At 39.9% G+C, this 20,828-nt stretch overlaps 1 protein-coding gene across 1 annotated transcript; it reads right to left on the bottom strand.

Annotated features, from left to right (window-relative positions):
• Window positions 1-12,082: 12,082 nt before the first annotated feature.
• Window positions 12,083-20,813, bottom strand: synm (synemin, intermediate filament protein). Its single transcript, XM_036584768.1, has 4 exons — window positions 19,819-20,813; window positions 17,645-17,769; window positions 14,453-14,523; window positions 12,083-14,330 (listed from the first exon to the last, which is right to left on the bottom strand). The coding sequence occupies exons 1-4, from the start codon at window positions 20,614-20,616 to the stop codon at window positions 12,130-12,132; spliced, it is 3,195 nt and encodes a 1,064-aa protein (XP_036440661.1). The 5' UTR covers window positions 20,617-20,813; the 3' UTR covers window positions 12,083-12,129.
• Window positions 20,814-20,828: the final 15 nt, after the last annotated feature.

Below are 20,828 nucleotides of genomic sequence, written 5' to 3'. Positions count from 1 at the left end.
AGTACTTTATTTAGGACAAAATATCCACTCACAGTAAACATCATGTAAAAGGCTTGTTGCTGTTCCTGCCTGTGAACAAGACACTGTCAGTTACGTTGATTAACACGATGAACTTGATGATGCTGTTTAAAAACCTAGAAACTCATCACCCTGCTGAAAAAGACAGCCTAGACCAGTCCATGCTGGTCTAAGCTGGTCTAGTGGTGGTGCTGGTTTAGCTGGGCACCCAGTAAGGTCATGCTGGCTGACCAGCATACCAGCATCCAAAACACAACATGCTGGTTTTGCTGATCTACACTGGTTTTTCTAGCAGGGCAGTAGAAACAGTCCAGAAACAGCTACCTCAAAATTAAATCTTTCTATAGAATGTAAATAGAAAAAGAGTTGTTCTTACTTAATACTTGTTTTAAAAATTTAATCAGTTATATATTTTATATAAACGTGTTTGTCCTTTCAGTGGGTGATTGGGTGGGCTTAAGATAACTTTCTGGCAGATTTTTTTTAAAGACATGATTGGGCACCACTGCTCTACATCTAAGTCACAGACTAGTTTTGACCCATGAGCCACACTTTTGGCAGCCCTGATATAAAAGATATGTAGTTTTAATGCATTGCACATAATTAATATTGCTCTGTTAGAGATACATGAGTTACACAAGTAACAAACTTTTTATTAAGACAGGAACTGAAATGTGATCACAAGAATTTGAACTGCAATGACTTACATTACTTTGTTACAGGTAAAAGTCATCACATTACTGTAAAGTGTTGCTTTGTTGGCTTTTTATGTGTAAAGTGCTGTGCAAAAGTCATCGGAGAAATTTATATGTAGAGTTATTTTTTTGTGTAGTAAGCATTTATTTGTTCAAAAAAAATGCTATAAATACAAATAAACAGCACATTGTGATTGTATCTCTTTCAGTGTTCAATTAACCATTTTCAAAACCTTTCCTTATGAAAGCCCAGTATTTACAGTTACCTTCTAACACCTAATTCAGGTAGTCAGACCTTCATTAAATGAAATCTGGTGTGCTGCTGAAGGAATTTAACAAATCCACACGATGTACACTGGGAATTCTTATAACCAACATATTGAATTGTTATATTTTACTGTATTTATGTTTATTATCACAACACTCAAATGAAAAGATTGTCAAAAGCCAGTTTGACTTTTTCCATCAATACTTCATCTAAAATGTGCTGACATGCCTGCATTGTGAGGATGAGCCTTGTGTGGGTCTCAGTGCATTGTTCAGCAGTGAGTCTAGATGCCTCCAGGCTGAGATTGAGAGTGGAGATTCAAACCTAATAAAGACAAAGCCTCTGTAGAGTATGTGGGCACTGCAGGATGTGTTTGGACTCGTTCAACTCAACGTCCACATAAGAGGGCCAAGGGCTGCTCTCTCCTTTGCCTGTTGCAGTAGAACAGTAGGCACCCAGAGAGAGAGTAGAAAAGGAGAAAACATCATGGTGTGTAGCTCTGTAAGGTAGGGTGAAAGGCTTATATTAAACTCAACAGCAGGCTAGCCTCTAAATGAAGACCCCCACTGTGTATTTTTTCAGTCTTACAGCACATTAAGTTAATAAAGCAATAACCACAAGGCTGTGTGTTGCATTGTAACGATTTTACAACGGTTTAAGGATGTTTTTAGGCATGACACGTAGCATCAAGCAAGCCTAACAATCTGAAAGAAATAATTAATTTTTAATAATAATATATTTATTAGTTATTATTAACTATGTTTAGTTAATGCTGCAATATAAACAATTCTTCTGCAGTCAGTTATCAGAAGGCTACAGTTGCCAAACAATCTAACATGGGCTGGAGGAAGTTGTGGGGGACAGGGTTGCCTCATCATACTGTTGTATATATATGTCCCCTACAACTTCCTCCAGCCCATGTTAGATTGATTTATAGATTTATAGATATATATATATAAACAACATGATGTTGTCATGAAAAACCTTTTTTTCCCATGTTTTTATTTAACATCATTTGGAAATGTTACCAGTGCTTTACAATGTGTTGACATTTAATGAAAAGAAACCTTTAAGTTAAATCTTCAGATGTGAATCACCTCATGGACCTGGCTTGTAACTCACTCACTCATTCACATTTAACAGGTTAAAGATTCTTCACAATGGGGCACTATTAGTCCTCAGCTAGCTTTTGGTGCTTTATGAGAGTGGCGCGTTGCATCATTGACGCCGGGGCATTGTTATATTTAGGTTATATTAAAAATGATTTAAAATATGTTCTCTTTTCTTTTAAAGTTACCAATTCAGAGACACAAGATTGTCTTACAATAATAACAGTACTGAATTAGTAGTATGTAATCTGAAGGAAATAGTGTTTCACTGCTAGTCAGTGTGTGATCTGAGCCTTTGAGCTTCTTCTACAGACAACATACTTTAGGTGACACTTCACTAAAATGAAATAAAAAGTAGGAGACCTAATGCTTCCATTCTACTATGCTAATGCTAATGTGTTAACACTAGGCCGAAGTGTTGCTCATGATTTATGGACACTGGATAATGTTTCTTCTCTCTTAGGGCTTGAAGACTCATGCCATGGCTATGAGTCAGAGTGTGAGTGGGGGGGGTGTACTTGGGGACCATATCACTGGCCCTGGCTTTCACAACATTGTCACCACACTGACTGCCTTCACACTAAAATGTCTATGGGAGACTAAAAGAGAGAGAGAGAAGAGGCACAGGGAGAAAGCTTCATAGACAAGCCATGAGTTGTAGGCACTGAGCCTGATAACTTACTCCACTAGACATCAGCATTAGATATCATATCGCAAGGCTGCGAGGTCTGGCTCCAACTTTGCAGCCATGGTTTCAGAAGGTGTTTGAGGTATAGAATGTGAATCAGAGACGAGTAGGCTTAAAGAAGAATGTGTATCTGTTAAAGTATGTATCACAGGAAAGGACAGATTTAGGCCTAACATTTTAATTACACATACAGTTATGACACTATGAGACTTCACTCCATACCAAAATAGACTTTTTTATAGCTCAAATGTTGCTCTTTGATTGCTCAGGAGTCTTAATAGTAATTTTCCTAGAATTCCTTAGGAGAAATAGCATTAGACAAAAAGGAGTCATGAGATACAGGAGAGACAAAGTGCTTAGCATTATTTTATCTAATCTGAGCACAATGTATGACTTCATATCTCTACTAAAACTCAAGAGAAGACATGTGAAATTACTGGGCTCTTTTTCTTGGGAGAAATATCTGAGCAGCAGGAAACGTAAGCAAACGTCTTATTTGCCTTTCCATCTGATCTCATTCAATTTGAATGACCAAACAAGTTCACAGCAGAAACTGCAGAACTGTACAAATATGCACTGACACTGACGACAGCTCATCTGTTGCTGCACAGTTTGTATTAGTCATCCTATGATCCACAACTCAAAAAATACCTGGTCTATGGTGGACTCTTGATCAGTGATGAATGGGGTAAAGAGGGCTGACAAATTATGCAGAGAAACAGATGGACTACAGTCTGTAATTGTACAACTACAAAATACATATACAGTTGTATGCAAATGTTTGAACACTGGTCAATTTACATGCTTTGTAGATTTTGTTAGTGAAAATAAGCTAACATCCTTCAAGTGGGACAAAATTAATAATAGCATTTTCTTCTGCAAATTTTAATACATGATTTCTATTTATTTGCTAGTGTGACATACAGAAAAAAATAAACCTTTTACACAGACCACATTTTATGTTTTTTCCCAATGTGTTACAGTAAGCAAATAAACAGTAATTGTACCTTAAAGTGTGTAGAAGTGTATTCTATCAATAGAACATGTCATTTGTCCAGGGGTGCTCAAAGTTTTGCATTTGGCTGATGATAAGTGGACCTCATGAAATTAGTGGAACTGACAGAGTGTAGAAACAGGGTAGGTTGGTGTACCTAATAAAGTGGCCAGTGAGAGTACATGTCCAAGCTATCACACCAGCTAAACCAACTCTTAGATATAATAGATATTAGACACCTGTAACACCTTCAGACAGATGGTCTGGTGGAAGTTAATCTTCCTAAGCATCTCCCAAACTGATGCTGACTGGGATCAGCGGCTTTCCTTCCAACTTGCCTTCTTGTTGGTCCCCAAGACATCCACTAGCTTTTCCCCAGTTGAGAGCTGAGAGAATGGTAGACAGGCCTAATGTTTTATGACATATTCAGAAATGAAACTTGATAAATAAAGCTTGGCAGCAACAACCTGAGTAGCAAATGGGGTGAACAAGATTTGAAGGTCACACAGGTCACAGTAAGAGAAGGACTGATTAGAATATGGTGACCGTGAGCTGTGGAAGGACGTTAAGTAGTCGTTGTGTCTCTGCTTGTATTAGCTGAACAATACACTATATGTGCATGTGGATGAATATGTGATGGGTCAGACTGCTTGTAGGTGTGTCGAGAGAATGCCCGGCCCTAAGAACACAGATACAGACTACAGTCCTCCTCCTCACTAGACAGCAGGAGGCTGGGCACAAACCGCTTATGAAAGAAGCTTTTGCAGTAGCACCAACAAGTGCAACCTTGGCTGTGTCCAGTCACTAGGTAAGCACTAGGTAAGCCAGTAGTCTTTGGCTCTTGCTATCATCTCTTCTAAAACATCACATGAATAATACAAGTCAGTGGTTTGTAATAACTCTTTTATAGCTTTATACGGGATGACTAATGTCACCCATGCAGTCTTAATAAAATGCCCTTATGTGGCTGCTCTAACATCTCTAACATAATCCTAGAGTAACCTAATCTGCTTGTACACAAAACCAAGTAAATGGACAATGTACTGCCACTAGAAGGTGGGGAAGAGAGGGGCAGAACCAACCGTGGGGTAAAATGCAACATGGATATTTCATGTAATTAAACAGGTTTAAGGAGAACATGCTTTTGGACAGCTTCTTGTATTCCCATAGCAGCAAACTCTGGCAGCAATCAGAGAGATATTTCTAAAGATTAACACTGATGACAGCTTTTGTGCCTTAGAAGTAACATTTTCATCACAAGTGTGATTTTAATTAATGAATGGTCACAGAATTTACACATGTATTATTTTAATTACTCTCTTGGTGGCTGTAATGAAGTCACATTTTGAAGCATGTCAATAACTCACAGTGAGAGCCAGCTAGGCTAAAGTACAGCCTCCACATGGCGGGGTTGGTTTTAGCGCAGTGTTAGTTTGCCTCATAAAGTAAACAATGCAAGCTTCCCATATCCTCCCATATATCTTGAAAACAATTTGTTGGAAGTTTTTATGCGCCGATTAATCAAAAGCATGCTACATACAAATTGCATTTCAGTTTTACAGTGCAGATAACTTCCTCTTAAACTTAATATTTGAAACAACTTCTTTGTTTCAAAGAACATAGAATTATGGTGAATTAACAATTTCTGTATCGATTTACCAGACTTTTCTGCGACTGTTACAGCTAGCCGCTCAGTCTGTTACAATTAACCCCACCTATGGGGTAAGCGGTAACATTTGCACTGCTTTCGGCTCAGCTGTTTATAAATGGTAGGTGGTAGAAGCAAAATGTTTGTGTCCATTTGTAGTAAAAATGTTTGCTTGCATAAAAAAGATGAATAATTATTTAAGGATACTGGAGCAAATAAACTATGTTAGGTTTTGTCCCGTTTTGCCAGTACTATATATTGTATTATATATTAAGTGTAAACCTGAACTGATCACCATGATGATACAGTGTTAGTGTGAACTGGAGAACAGCTATTTTGACCCAAGTCTCCAAGGACTGTTGCTTTCAAAACTGTGTTCTAATCCTGGAGTAGTTCAGCAAAATGTCACACAGAAAAATATTTTACTTTGTCATTTTGGATGGAGCTCGGAGAGTTTGCACAGGGCCAAGAGCTTCAAAAGGACATTGACCTTAAATGGACATTCCAAGAAAAGGGGAACTCTTAAATGATCTCAGAATTTTCTTGAGGCCAACTATATAGATAACAAGCAGTGCAATTACAAAAACAGAAAACCCCCATCCCTATTAACTGCTATTAATAGAAGGAATATCATTCATATTACTATGTGCAAGAGACACCCATCTTCCTTGAATGTGCAGCCGTGTCATACATCAGTTTACCGTTACTTAGCACCAAACCTGAAATAAGAGAGCCAGTGGTAAATCAAGAATAACTTTTGTTTATTCCCTGTTGCCTTGTTGCTCAGCTCTGTGTAAACAGCCATTAACGTATACTGCGGGAAACATCCGTTAGATGAAACAGTTAAAACGGTCTATTAAATGAAACCATCTCAAAAGTACACCGACATTTGTTCCCTCTGAGTTCACACTGAAAAAGGCTGCTGAAAGAGCTCATTGGTGGCTGATTTTTGGTAACCAGTCTCCACAGGCCTGTAAGTTAAGGAGCTCTGTTGCTATGTTGCTTTGTTGTTGTATCCAAGAACGAGGTGGATCCAAGTTTCAAGCAATGAATCAGGGGTCTGCTCTTCCTCAGGCGGCTAACCTTTGCCCACTCCCCAGTCAGATAACGCTGCGCTCAGATCAGGTTCTTTCCCTTATAATCAGGACAACAGCTGCAGCCCAGAGCAACACACCCCAGCTATTGAAACCTGGAGCAAATCCAAAAGAGATTCAGAGAAGGAGAGAAATGCAGGAGACCGAGGAATGGCTGAACTCAAATTCAAGCACAAAGCTGTAGTGGAGCTGAAGTAAGTCTACTGGAAAAGCAGCAGGCCTGTTCGCAAAAGGTATCTCCATCACAAACAGGTTTGTGGAAACACAGGCGCAGTGCTTTACAGCTGCTTTCCTGATGAAAAACTGCCTCCATTACATCATCCCTGGCTTCAGAAGGAAGCGATGAAAACATTCAACTCCACTTTGTTCTAACTTTCCAAGGTTTTCTTCCTCTCTAATCGTCAAGGAAACACAGAACAGTCACCTTCCTTTGTATTTAGAACTTTTGGCAAGGTTTCTTTCAGAGTGTTGCTGGACATGTTTGGTTATCTTTGTTACTCTCCTTACATGTTCTCTGTATGTGTGTGTGTGTGTGTGTGCGTGTGTGTGTTTGCGTGCATTTATGTGAGTGCTTTAAGGTTGAAAATAGAAACTCAGAGTGATCAACCAGTAGCCAAGGCATGCATTGAGATAGTGCCAAACGTATCTAAAGTCAGCTGGCATCCTTGCCCGCCAAAATTCTCTGATGACAAACTACATTATCACGGCCAGATAAACCCTCAGTCTTTAGCAGAAAATGACATGAACTGAGCAGTGAGCTGGCCAGTGTGCAGTACGTGAAGTGGTGAGGGGTGTTTGGACGTTGGGAGGTGATTGAGGGAAGGTTTATTTGTGGAAGCTGAGTGCTCTGGACGTGTTGTGATATCTCTGTGCCAAATTCACTCCTCTCCAGCCAAGCAGGCAGCCCTCGCTCTAACTCACCCAGCAGGGCTCGTATATCCATTATACCAGTGTTGGGGTAGTTACTCAAAAAAAAATCCACTACAATAACTAAAGACTTCTCTTCTTACTTATATCTCAATACTCATTACTTTACCACTAAGTTACTCTCTAAGACCCATTTTGCAAGTTTGGACCATGCCTTTAACATGTGCTGGTAGATTGAGGGAAGACTGACTAAGGCAGGGGAGAAAACTCTGAGAACCTGGGCTGCAGTTCTGGGCAGCCTCTGCCTGTAGCTAGAAGGCTGGACCCCACTGTTAACTGTGGTAGTGCTGATATAGGACTGAGAAACAGGGAGGAGATGGAAAAAGGAAGGTAAAGATGTTAATTTATAGGGCATTAGATTGGATGGATTGGGTTTCAGGCATGTTCCTCCCCTCAAACTTCAGTTTTTCCATAACTCTATTTGAATCCGTAGAACTGGAGAGTACAAGGGAAAAGCTCAACCATCCTTTCAGTTCTTTAATCAGAAAGAAACAGTCTATCAGAGTAAATTTCATTTAAAAGGCCCGTCACTATCCCTGCTTATGCTGGGTTGTAATTATGAACTGCTGGTTAGGGGGGTGATTTGGCAAAAACATTAAGATACTTATAGATATTTTGCACTAAACATAATACATATATTGATTTTTTGACACACTTAAAAACTACCATTAATAATTTTTAGTAGTTTTTATTCAACAGCTCACATACTGTGCTGCACTAAATCCAATTAAACAGAACTAAATTATGCTCTCTTTTTAATAAACATGCAGTTGTTCTGTATCCTGCAAGTACTTATGATATGCTTAAAGAAGCATATTGTTTATCAAGATAACAAAAGTTATCACATTAATGATAAAATATCGTACTATTGCCCATCTCTATGGCTGGTACTCTTTGGAAACCCTCAGCTGTGCTGTTTCATTTATTACAAGTGAAGACAAACATTCTTAACTCTGTCTAGCAGAAGTGACCCTTCATGCCATCATGAATACAGATACATAAGCCCAGGACTTTCAGACAGTCCAACTTCATTCTGTTTCATTAGTGGAAAGCTGTGGATTGGCAAAGGACCAAGGCAATATTTCTTGCAAGGCAGACAAGATCCACGGTGTCTTTGTTCTCTAAGAGACTCTGGTCTGGCTGGCAAAGCCACTCCACCAATTTCTCTCCCAAAATGGCACCAGTTATTGAAGACCCTCCATCATGCAAACAACTGCCACATGTGCTGTAAGGTCTTATCCTTCAGCACTGCTGTATTTTCAAATTCCACGTCAAACACAATCAAGATTTAGGACACTGAAGCACACAAGAGTTGCTTTTATTGTTTTTGAGGTGTGAACCAATGCCCAGGCTACATGTGGACAGAAAAGCTGCCAAACTTCAGTATTATAGATGGAGTACACTCTTTCAGCTGTCAAATTTCATAAACCTCTAACTGCATCTGTGCCCTCTCCCTCAAGCATTTCTGAATGTGGCAGTAAGCTTTGTTACACTATGTGTATATAATATAAAAAGTGCATCTCTTTCACACATGTTGCAAAGAAGTAAAAGAGATACAAAGAAGTCAAAAAGCTGAGCTAACACCATCCCAAGGGATCACTAGTGTTTTATCAGTGTTAGTAGGTAATGAATTAGCAATTACCACAAATTTTTCAAAATGTATTATTTGCATTTGCATCTTACACGACTAAGATGTAAACAAAGTCGTTCACAGCTGATTTAACGTGTCATGCACCATTCTAGAGACACTTGCCACGTCAGAATTGTTCACAGTGGTGGTGATAGGAACCAGACATCTGATGAGTTTAGAGTTTAATGCCTCTAAAAGTTCCTTCACAGAAAGTAATTTTATTAAATGGTTATGGATATGCTGCCTGATGACTGAGACATTGTTTTACAATAGTTTTGTGAAGATTTTTGCCTAAAACGTATCATTTTTAAATCCATTTGTGGCAGACAGGTACATACAGGGTGTTGTAAAGCAAAACAGTCCCTAAAGAGATGCTTTGTTTTTCAGATTTACCACTATTTTATCATTATCAACATTACATATAAAAACCCAGAAGACACACGCAAGTTTACTGTTCATTTTGAATAAAAAATAAAACGGCTACATTTGCCCTGTAGACATTGCGACCCCTGGTTCCTATCACCATCACTGTAAAGAAATCAGAGTTTCACATCAAACCACTCTGAATGACTTTGTTTACATCTCAACCACTGAAATTTTGAAAAATTGGTGGAATTCCTTTAAAGAGGTTAAAATCAAAAACCACCACCATTGGAAAGAGGCACAAAACTGTCACCTGGGCCAGTCACTGACTTAAACCTTGGCTAAAAGAGATTACAGCAGAGCTAAATGAAAGCTTTCAGATGCAGAGCATTGCTACACTTGCACCAAACTGAATGCAAGTTATCAAGAGAGTACTAGTGCAATACAGATAACAGTGTATAGTCTTGCATTACTGTAGTATATGTGACAAGATTAAGAAAAACATTCATTGCAAAAATGTAGAACAGAAGATGCACATGCTTGCACGTGATTTTTGAAAATGACTGTTTCAGACCAGAACACAAGAAAATATTGCATTTGACTGTTCACCCTCATGTGCCGATAACCTGTAAACCCTCTTCAGGAATCATGTGTTACCGGAGCCCTCCAAATAGGCTTACTATACGTACTCTCATCTCTCCTTCTCGTTTCCTCCACTACCAGCATGTGAAGCATGAGCAATGGTCCTAAAATAACCACTCGTTATGCAAACTTGCTACAGCAAATCCTGTTTCTGAGTTCCAGGCCTTGACAGACTTAATGGCACCGAACTACAGTTCTACTGCACTTAGACACTTGTAGAGTGAACACTTGCCCTACATTCTTATTGTTGAGAGAAAACTGCTCTCTCTCTCTCTCTCTCTCTCTCACTCTCTCACTCTCTCTCTCTCTCTCTCACTCTCTCTCCCTCTACACACACTTTGCAGAGAGCAATGTAAAAGCCCTCATCTTGGAAGCATGGGACAGCTGGATTAGTGAATACCAGTCTAATGTTATTTAAGGATTAAAGGATCTAAGAAAGACAGGAAGGACAGTCCGAAATCTCCTGTTAATCACAGAGCCAGACACTGATAGCAGTCAAATGTAGGCTATACTGCATAAGTCTTCTTAGTTAGTGGTTATGATCGAATATCAGTACCTCAAGAAAAATCCAGCAATGTTTCACTCCTTACATAGGCTAAAATGAGCCTCGCACAATTGCAGTAATAGTAACATTCTTCTCTACGTGGTGTTTATACTTCTTCAGCATCTATCCTTAATTTTCTGTTAGGCCTGATTTTACATGAACTTTTTTAAAACATTTTCTTAATGCTCTGGTAAAAGTCACAAACACAGAAAATACTTGTAAATAGGCTAGGTTAAACTGTTAGACAAAGTGGACCTTAGTAATAAAAAGTGGAGACTTCAGCTAAAACGAGACTGTATCATCAAAATAAAATATATAGATCATGTAGCTAGTAGAAAAATATAGATCAAGACAATATTAAGAAATAAAGGATATAAGATGAGAGAGTGAATAACGGAAAAACTGAGGATCACTAACAGAAAGCACTGATTTAAATATAGGTTTAGCTGTATGTGATATTTGCAGTTTTGCATTATTAAGGAAAACTCATTTCTGTGGTTTTACAGGACACAGTGACGTCACAGTTCTTTTATTAATTATATGATCTAATTCCAAGTATGAAATGAGTTCAGTATTTTATGTCTTGCCAAGTGAAATCTTAAATCTAGTCAATATATTTAATATTTCTCCTTATGAGATATTCTAAGACTTGAAGATCATTCAAGTAATTTCTAGATTTTTTTCCCTTTTTAGGTAATTTTATCTATTGTCTTATTCTATTGCCAATTTTATCTATTGTCTTATTCTATTGCTTGTTTCAAGAAATAATGCTTGAATAGAGTAGATAGAATCAGACAATTTCACTAGATAAAATAATTTTAAACAAGTAAAAATGTCTACAAGCAAGTTAAAGGCCCCATATTGTGAAAAACTGAATTTGTCTCACTTAAAAAAAAAGAGTACAGAATGTATATAGTTTGATGTAGTATATAAACAAAAATTTCAAAACATGCCATTTACTCCAGTCAAGAAAGTATATATATATGGAAACTAAACTGCAAAAACCTGTTTTTAATCTACTATTTCTGAGATCATTTCCCTGCATAAACATTAAAGGTGCAGTAACAGTAGCCTGTAGCCTTTTTAAGGCATAAAAGGTTGGAAATTGAGCATTTAAAAATGATTTATAATTAATTATGATTATTTTTGGTTCATAAAACTACACGAATGCCAGTGGACCTAAGGCATGGGCCCTTTAAATAACCTTGTAATATTCTTAAAACAATCTCAAAATGAGAAATATTAGATAGACTGACTAAGTTCCAACATGATTTCACTACTGAGATATAAGTTTTGCAGTGTGTGCAATGTGTCTGATTGAAGTGTAAACTGCAAAAAGAGCCAAAAGCCAATACTGTGTCCAAACACATATATCTGATCAGGCAAAGAAACCAAATCTGATTTGAGACAATCACCCTGCTCTCTTTAAGCATCATAGAAAATAATGCACAATTCTCTATACTTCAGAAGGTAATATGAAGCTGCAGGGTGATTTTATTTGGATTTCAGTTAGTCGTCCTTGGGGCTTTCAAGGTAAACAGTAGCAATTTTTTTCTCATGTCGGACCTTTAAAGAAGGGTCAATCATCTGGGTCTGTAGGAACTCTTGGACACTGGCTCCATCGCCTCTCTGTCCTTGGGAATCCACCCCTTCTAAGCTTGTTGACCCAGATGAGCTGTTGTTGATATCCATTTGAAATGTGAAGGACTTCTCAGCAGGCCCCAGCTTGATGACTTTTTCTGTTTTTCCAGCTTCACCAGCCGTGCTCCAGTCTTCAGTTTCTTCTAGGCTGGTCATCCATGGCATTCCCTCTGATTGGACCTCCTCTTTGGAGACTGTCATGGTATAGCTTCCACCAGCTCCAGCACTGAGGGCCTGGTGGAGTCCAGGGTTTGAGGACTGCAGTGCTGCCAAAACCTGTTCTTGGGACAGGTCATCTGTCTGATCATCCAGCAGCCCAGACTCCTCCAGAGTCTGAGAAACATTGAGCTCTGCTACAAAGGTCATTGTTCCATCGTCTGCAGGGTCTACCTTCTTAATGTCAACAGAGACACTCTCAGAGGTCTCACCAGCCTTTGTGAGAACAGCAAGTTCTTCTTTCAGTGATCCAGACACTGTGCCCTCCAGCTGTTCCAGGGCCCCCCTCAGCTGCTCTCTTGGGTCCAGAGACTCCTCTTTCAGGATCTCTAGCATCGACTCTTGCACTATGGGAGAAACGCGTATCTCCTCCTCAATGATACACTGTGGAAAAGGGTCTCTTTTGACATATTCAGGTGACTCTCTATTACTGTCATCTTCATCTGAGTATCTTCTGTTTGTAGGAGGACCTTCTTCCTGGTAGTATCTCTCATCTGAAAGGTCATCCACCACTCCATAATGTCCATAAGACATAAATCCACCACCCTCCTCAGATTCCGACATATTGTCTTCAGGGGTGGAAACAAAGTACTCTTGAGACTCTTGGCCCTGGGAATAGTAGGGGAGACTCTCCTCTTTGGACACCTCCTGGACCTGCACAGATCCACTCTCGCCATACCCTGAAGTTGCCACAGTCTCACTGGCACTCTCATATTGTTCAGTTGGCGGAGGTTCATTTTCTGGCTCTTCAATCTGGAAGAACATTGTTGAAGGTTTGAAGTAAGGTTTAGCTTTCACCTCAACAGTCTCCTCAATTTCAACCTCCCCTTCTTCATCACTTTGAGATTCCACTGGTTCCTCTATTATCTCCACATTAACAGACTTGTTTTCTAGACTTTCACCTTTCAGACCAAGACTTAGCAGATTTTGAATCATGCCTCCTGTTGGGGTTCCCTCAATATCCTCCAGGGAGACTTTTTTCACTCCCTTACTGAGGAGTTTCTCCAGAGCAGAGTCATCCGACACATCCAGATTCTCTTCCACTTTTGATTGCAGGACTATCTGAGTCTTGGTGCTTCCATCCTCTTGCTGTGTTTTCTCTACATGATATGTGATCTTTGAGTCAGTGGATGGACTAAGCTTTGTATCCATGCCAGCAGGCTTCATGACCTTCTCAACAATTTCTTCCATGGACACAGAGTCCAATACTTTTTCCTCTCCTGCAAATTTCTTTGGTTCCACATTTACAGACTCTTTCAAATCTTTCCGATCTTCATGTTTGAACTCTTCTTCTTGGACAAACTGTACTTCACCAGATTTCACTGTTACCTTGGTATAATCTGTTTCTGCTCTCTCATACCTTCTCTCGTTTTGCTTATCAACAACTTTCTGATGGCTTTCCTTATTGGTGCTCAGGCTCATCATGGGAGGTGATACAACTCTCACTGATTTCTGTTCTGCTGTTGGTGAGGCAGTGGAGACTAATTTGCTTCCTGTTACTGACTGGTCCTGTGACAACCCTTTGATTTTCACACTCTTCTCCTCCATCACTTCTTTGGTTCTGTCACTGGCTGAGACTCCAGGTTTGGCTGCACTTGCTGCAGCTGCTGCTTGAGTTGCTTTGGTGAAAGAGATCATATCCCTTCTTGCAGCAGGACTCTGATGGGCATGTTTTGACACAGCGATGGGCACAACCCTGGAGGCTCTTTGGGAGTCAAACTGACTGGATACAGTAGAGGTTCTAATGCTGGAAATGGGCTCCATATACCTCACATCATATCCTGTGTAATGCCTTCTCACTTCTGGCTGACGGGTGGAGACCCTTGGAGCGTACTGAGAAGGTAATTTGATATCTAGGAGAGAAAATGACAAGCTTTAATATTTGGCTATTGGTTTCATTCTTGTACTAAATGAAGCTGAATATTAAACCTTAGAAAGCGAGAAAACTGCACAGAAAAAAATAGTGCCACTGTACCTATTATTCTCTCTCTTGAATGCTGATCAGACCTCATCTGAGCATGTTTTCCTTCTCCTTCCAGTAGCGCCCTAAAAAGCAAAGAAAATAAATAGTTAACGTTTTTTTTTTTTTAAACAAAACCATTTGGGTTATCTCGGCTGTTTCTTTCACCTGTCTGGAGGGTGATGAGCACCTTGTTCTGCCATCACAAAGCAAAACCTTAAACCAAAAGGAAAACAATATAACCAAGTATCAAACCTTTTGGCACAGAAACAAAATGGACATGATAAGACATTAACAGATTGCTCTCCCATTATGTCCTTTCACTATCTTTTCTGTGAAACCTACCTTAATGGTGATAGCTTATAGCTTCACAGCACATGCAAGTGGATAGAAAAAAGCAAAGAAAAATCTGGTTGAGCAAGAGCTCAGTATATCCCTTGTGGATGTCTCCTCTGGGTCTGCTGAAAGACTAAACTAAAAATAACAACCACAATGCACTCTGCCTGTTTCCTTTATGGCTTAGAATGTGGAGCTGTGACACAGACACAGGAAGACTTGCTTGTGTGTCCTCTACATCACCAAGGAAGGCATTCTAAATATTCCCAATAACGTGCAGCACGGAGCAGACATGAGAGTGGGATCTGCCAAAAAAGACAGCGGAGGCTTCAAATCGAAATGGCAAAAGAAAGTCAAGAGAAGAATCCCAAACGGTATGAAATGTGAAACAGCAAAGAAGTCCTGCGGCAGTAAGAGGAAGGACTGTGGTGGATCTTTCTATAAAAGGTCTGGCAGTCACTTTGTGTACATATTGGAAGGTGAGTAGATGTGCCTGCTTGCCATCTTTGGAATCATATTACTAACCATGGATACAAAGTCAAAATACAATATTTCTTTTAATAGACATATTGGCTGATACACTTCATAACCACTAGAGAAAACATTGTCTGATAAAATACTTCTGTGTTCTGCCAAAGATACTGTTCTTCACCTGAATTATTACTATATTTATAAAGTTGGCCTCATGCAAAAGTGTATTTACTGTCTTTACATTTAAGGAATGCACATTCTCATTCAACAATTGCAACATTGTTTTGTTCCAAACCCTGTCACTGAAAGTGGAGTTAAAGTTTGTGACCAGAGAGTAGAAGGACTCTTCACAGCTCTGCCAAACAGTAGGCAGCACTTCTGTTGCTTCAGTCCTGTATGAAATAACTAAAAACACAGTACAAAAGCTAAGGCTAGACACAGGCTAGCAAAAAAATCACCAATGTTAAATCTACACTGTGAGTGTTTAACCCTTTCTTAGTGTGTGTGCATAGGTCCTATATACTTATACACACACTGAGAAAGCGTGAAATTTAACACTCACAGTGTAGATTTAACACTGGCAAATTTGCTGTGTGCTTACACACTCCTGTAACATCAGACCCTGGGTTTTATCAACTGGGTGTAAAAACACCTCCAGAATCAACTTTCATCAATCCTAAAATTTTTACTCTGAAAAATCAACACATTTTACTACTGCAAAATTTACTGTGTAAACATCTCAAAACTATCTGACAGAATTGGCTTACCAATTTGAGTATGCACCTCAGGCCTTTTTTACTTCTTTATTCTTTAATAACGTAACACAACTAAGTGGGCCATTAACAATATTTTCCTCAACTTAATTAAGCCTTGTAGAGCCTGTTTACTTTCACTACAGTGTATGCAAGCACTGTGAGTGCTAACCCATCAAGCAGAATTCTGATATTAATATTTAATGGTGGTGAAAAGCTTCGTAAGAAAACCCTGCTTCATTCCCTCCTTTCGCTCACTTTGGCACGAGAACATGGAGGAAAATGCCCCCCCACCACCCGCTGTAAGGACTTACATGAAAGGTCACAAATATCTGAGAAACACATAACAGGAGAACACCGAACCTGGAAACAGAGATAATAATTGGGACATATTTAACCTGATCATGTTTCCTCTGTGCCTCTGTCTCTTTTAACTTTCTGCTACCTTCATGAACTTTATGTGTGCTGATGATGTGTACTCCCTCTGATAAGTGAGAGAGAAATTATACTTAAAGTAAATTATACTTAATTAAGTACGTTGCAAAAAATCTTAAAGTGCAAAGTCAAAAGCACTCTTGAGTGAAAGAATCAAAAAGAATCGACGTTTAGACACAGTCAAATATATTAAAGTAAAAAGTAAATGGTTTAACAGATAAAATCATGCAATTTGTTTGGTGGTGTGTAATGCGTTGGTGTTTGGTGTTGTGACTAATGACCGTTGCTGGTTTTTGCCTAAAGACAAATTAGCATAGCTGTGGGCAGTTTTATTATACATTGAAAAGAAACTGGTTGGATTGTTTAATAAAACAAATGAATTAACATTAACTTTGGCAAAAGATATATAAAAAGGACAATCCCATGGCCTTTCAGATTTGTAATGAGTCTGGATTTCTAAATAGAAATGTAAAAAGCAAAGAAAGTTTTTTTTTCCTTTTAGAAGTGTAACTGAGTAAAATTACAATCACTTCAGTAATTTTTGCCACTAAAAAAGCTGTGAACACCAAAAAGTATGATCACAGAACAGTGTAATTTTATGCTCTTTGGTCCCAGTCAAACTGAACATTGTGAACTGCCTGTAAAAGGTTGCATTTTGTTGTATAAAGCAGACAACTTCAATGGGATCTTTCTTCAATAAGTAAAGTATAATTCTTATTTTTTGGGGTGGAAATGGTGGAAATGTGTAACTGCATGCAACCTGCAGAGGAATATTTTGTAACATAGTTGTGCTTTGGTCCCTTTCTCCAAGCAGATGAATCTGATGATTCAAAGAGAACTCGGTCAAAACTTGGTGAAGGACGTGTCTTCCAAGGATGTAAGTGAATTATTCACTATTATCATTATATCTTCATCAGTTTAATGTTGATTCTGCATTTAAGACTTAAACATCGAGCCATAGCCTTTTTGAGCCTGTGTGTGATGTTAATACACAAAGACATATGATGTGGTCTGAAAAACTCCCACAAAAATCTGACCTCTGACTTTTAAATTTTTATTTCACGCTTTACAGGGTGACTCACAGCAATGCATGGACAGCATATTTTCTTGTTTTTTGTCTCCTGACTCAGTAATGCTACTTTTTCCAATTTTAACAAAAAGTCTTACATAGTGCAGCTTTAATATGCATGTTTGTGTCCGAAAGGAACCGTACCTGTATGCTGCCACTTCCAGACTGAGCCCCATCTTAACCTGTAGAAGGTCCTGATGGTCCTTCAGCTTTTCTGAAATAGTGTTGGCCAAAAGCTGGCGCTCATGTTCCAGCTCTTCAACGATCATCTACAAAAGAGGAGGAGAGTTAGATGCCATTTTTAATATTTCTGTACATCCAACTAATCAACACGATCAAGTGCATTTGAATATCAGAGTCAGGCATTTCAGATTAAACCTAGAACTGAACTCTACAGGGTGACAGATCTCCTGGAGAAGGCTTGACTGCTTCTGTTCTATACTCTGAGGCTTGCCAGAAGCAATGTACAATACTGAGGAGTAGATGGAATGTGATTAGTGAAGAGCCAGGTTTTAGTGTGATGTTATTATTCCGAACTAATACCAGTCTAACACAACATGATAATAATTTATGTCTTCTCTTGAAATGAAGGAAATAGTTATGTGAGTGATTTGCCTTTGCAATCAGAATGTATTTTGGGCACCACTGTTTCTGCGATGCACCTGTTGAGGATCTCTCGCAACACCTTCCCCCACTACACTGTCATTGCGCGTTTTAAAGAGTCAGGCCTGGTAACTGGCTCATAGCCAAAAGCCTGAATTAGGCCATTAAGCAATTCGTCAAGCAGATCAGACCCACAAGATGCTGTAGTATCTGGGGCAGGTAAGTATGCATCCTTCAGTCTAGTCTTTAAATCCTCTCTGCTGGTTGTCGAAGCAGTCTGAATCCATGCTGCTACGCCTGTTATGTCTGATATGGCATGCAATATCTTTGCATTGTCCTTACTACTTTGACCTTTAAAAACCAATGAGCATGTCCATCTATTAAACAGGTGATCCGGATGCAAAGGTAAACTGGAAGAATCAAAGGCCTCTACTTAACTGTAGTAATATGTTTATGAAAATGAATGTTCCTCTTTTTTAAATAAATAAATAACTTGTTGTCTATTAAGATGTAAAAACAGCCCATGTTGAATTTACTGAATGTGATGTAACAAAAACCAATGCATTCACATATATCTGCCTATTCAGCCTACAGGAGTTTAGCTCAACTCCACTGCAGTTATAAGTAGTGTTTCACCCCAGACTGAGGTACAATACAAGGCAGACACATCAGAACAGAAATCATTTTCATATATCAGACTTTGATGTAAAGCAACAAAAGCAAAGACAGTGAAGTGTTGGACAGTGATCACACAAAAATGAATTATGACTGCTTTCGGTATATTAACCCACGCACAACCTTAGAAGGACCTCGGGGATAAGAATAAAATACAATGAAAAATCAGGGATATTGGCTCTTTAAGGCAGATGAGAAGCATCTTCTTCAGTATGTGCAATAATGTCCTAAATTGTAAAGTAATAAATAATAAATTACTCTGTCAGAAAACATTAGGGCCTGATCCTGCAGATGATGCACATTAAGATTTAATTGGTGTGACACTTTGCCCAGGCCTCCCTTGTGGCCTTGTTAATAACAGGTGGGGGCCTGATGCTTTATCTTCAGTTGTCATCAAGTACTTAGGCATGAATGCTGCCAGTAAAATTTAAGATTACAATATCAGGACTTCACACAAAAATACAGCCTCCTGAAATGAAGACAGATTAGCTTTATATTAGAATTTGCCTTTAGTCTGTAAAATACTGGGGGACTCTCCTCTCTTCTCCACTGCACTGTGCTGTGTTGTGATAGTTACTCTCAGGGCAGTGCCAGCTCATAGGCCAGGACAACAGCTGCCTCCATTAGCCTACACACTTAAAAAAAGATGGTTCTTTAAGGTTCTTTAGTAAAGACAAAGGTTTTATTTACAACCATTACTTCAATATAGAACCATTTCACGTTTAAATGGTTCTCTGCATGTTGAAATGGTTCTTCAGATTGATGGAGAATTTGTAGTGTATGGCTCCACACAGAACTTTTTAGGAAATGGTTTTATGTAGCACCAAAAGGGTTCTACTAACGTTACTGTGCCAAGTTTGTAACAATGAAGAACGTTTTTTAAAGGGTGTACAGTGTTTCTGAGGGTGGGTGTGGCCCTCCTCTGGGACAGGGAGAGAGAGCTGATGTTTGTCTGCAGACAGATTCATGTTGTCAGCAGACGGTTTCAGCACAATGGAACTAACAGGGCTTTATGTTTTCAGTGCAACACATTTTCTTACCTGGTACTGACTGATGTCTCCTTTAAAGTTCTCCTGCATGTTGATGAGCTGCTCCTCCAGGTCCAGCTGCAGCTGGGCGTGTTTCTCCACCTCTGCCCGCAGCCTGTTCAGCTCCGAGCCGTACTGCATCCTTTCTTTCCTGAAGTCTTCAAGCCTCGCCTGGTCCGCTTTCACGGCCTCCTCCATTTCCTCGACCTTCTGGCGATACATCTCGAGCGTATCCATCCAGCTCTCAGACAAGTGGAGCGCGTATTCCTCCACCTCCTCCATGCTAACCGCCGGTGGGCCACGGCGGACCTCGGTCACCACAGGTATCACACGCGAGTGCACCTGGCTCCTGAGGTGGGTCACTTCCTTTCTGTGGGCGTCTTCCAGAAACGCGCACTCGCGCTGCAGCTCGCCGAGGCGCTGCTCCAGGGCGCCGTTGGTGTGCTGAGCGTGGCGGAGCTGCTGCTCGCAGTCCCTCAGCTCTCCGCCGAGACCTCTGCTAACGGCGCACTCGTCCGAGCACAGCGCCTGGAGGGCCTGAAACTCTCGGCGGAGTTTCTCTCTCTCCACCTCCGCCTTGCTCTTCTCGAAGGACAGGCGCTCCACAAGCCTCCTCATCTCTCTCAGCTCGGCCGTGTGTCGGCTCTCCCGCTCCTCAGACCTGCTCTGCCTCACCGCGTTTATCTCCGAGATCAGGCGGGCGTTTTCTTGCTCCAGCAGCTTCGCTCTCGACAGGTACTGGCCGAGCCTGCAGTTCAGCTCCTGAAGTTGGAGCTTTTCGCTCTCGAACGGTCTCCTCAGCTGAAACATCTTCTTCTTACTTGTTCGTCCCGTCGAAATTAGACAAAGTTGCGTTAAAACTGTAAATTATCTCTCCGTTGTCATGGGTGCGTGTGGAGAAAGAGGCTGTGCTCCTGTCAGCCTGAGGCGGACTAATGTGGAAGTGCAGAAATGGGAGGCGCGCTCATCATCATCTCTGCCTACGGGGCAGATGTGAAAGGCGCGTTATTGTTTCTCCCACC

The sequence above is a fragment of the Colossoma macropomum genome, unplaced genomic scaffold (genome assembly GCF_904425465.1).
Source record: "Colossoma macropomum unplaced genomic scaffold, Colossoma_macropomum, whole genome shotgun sequence".
Lineage (NCBI taxonomy): Eukaryota > Metazoa > Chordata > Actinopteri > Characiformes > Serrasalmidae > Colossoma > Colossoma macropomum.
This window is presented reverse-complemented; position numbering and strand designations above follow the sequence as displayed.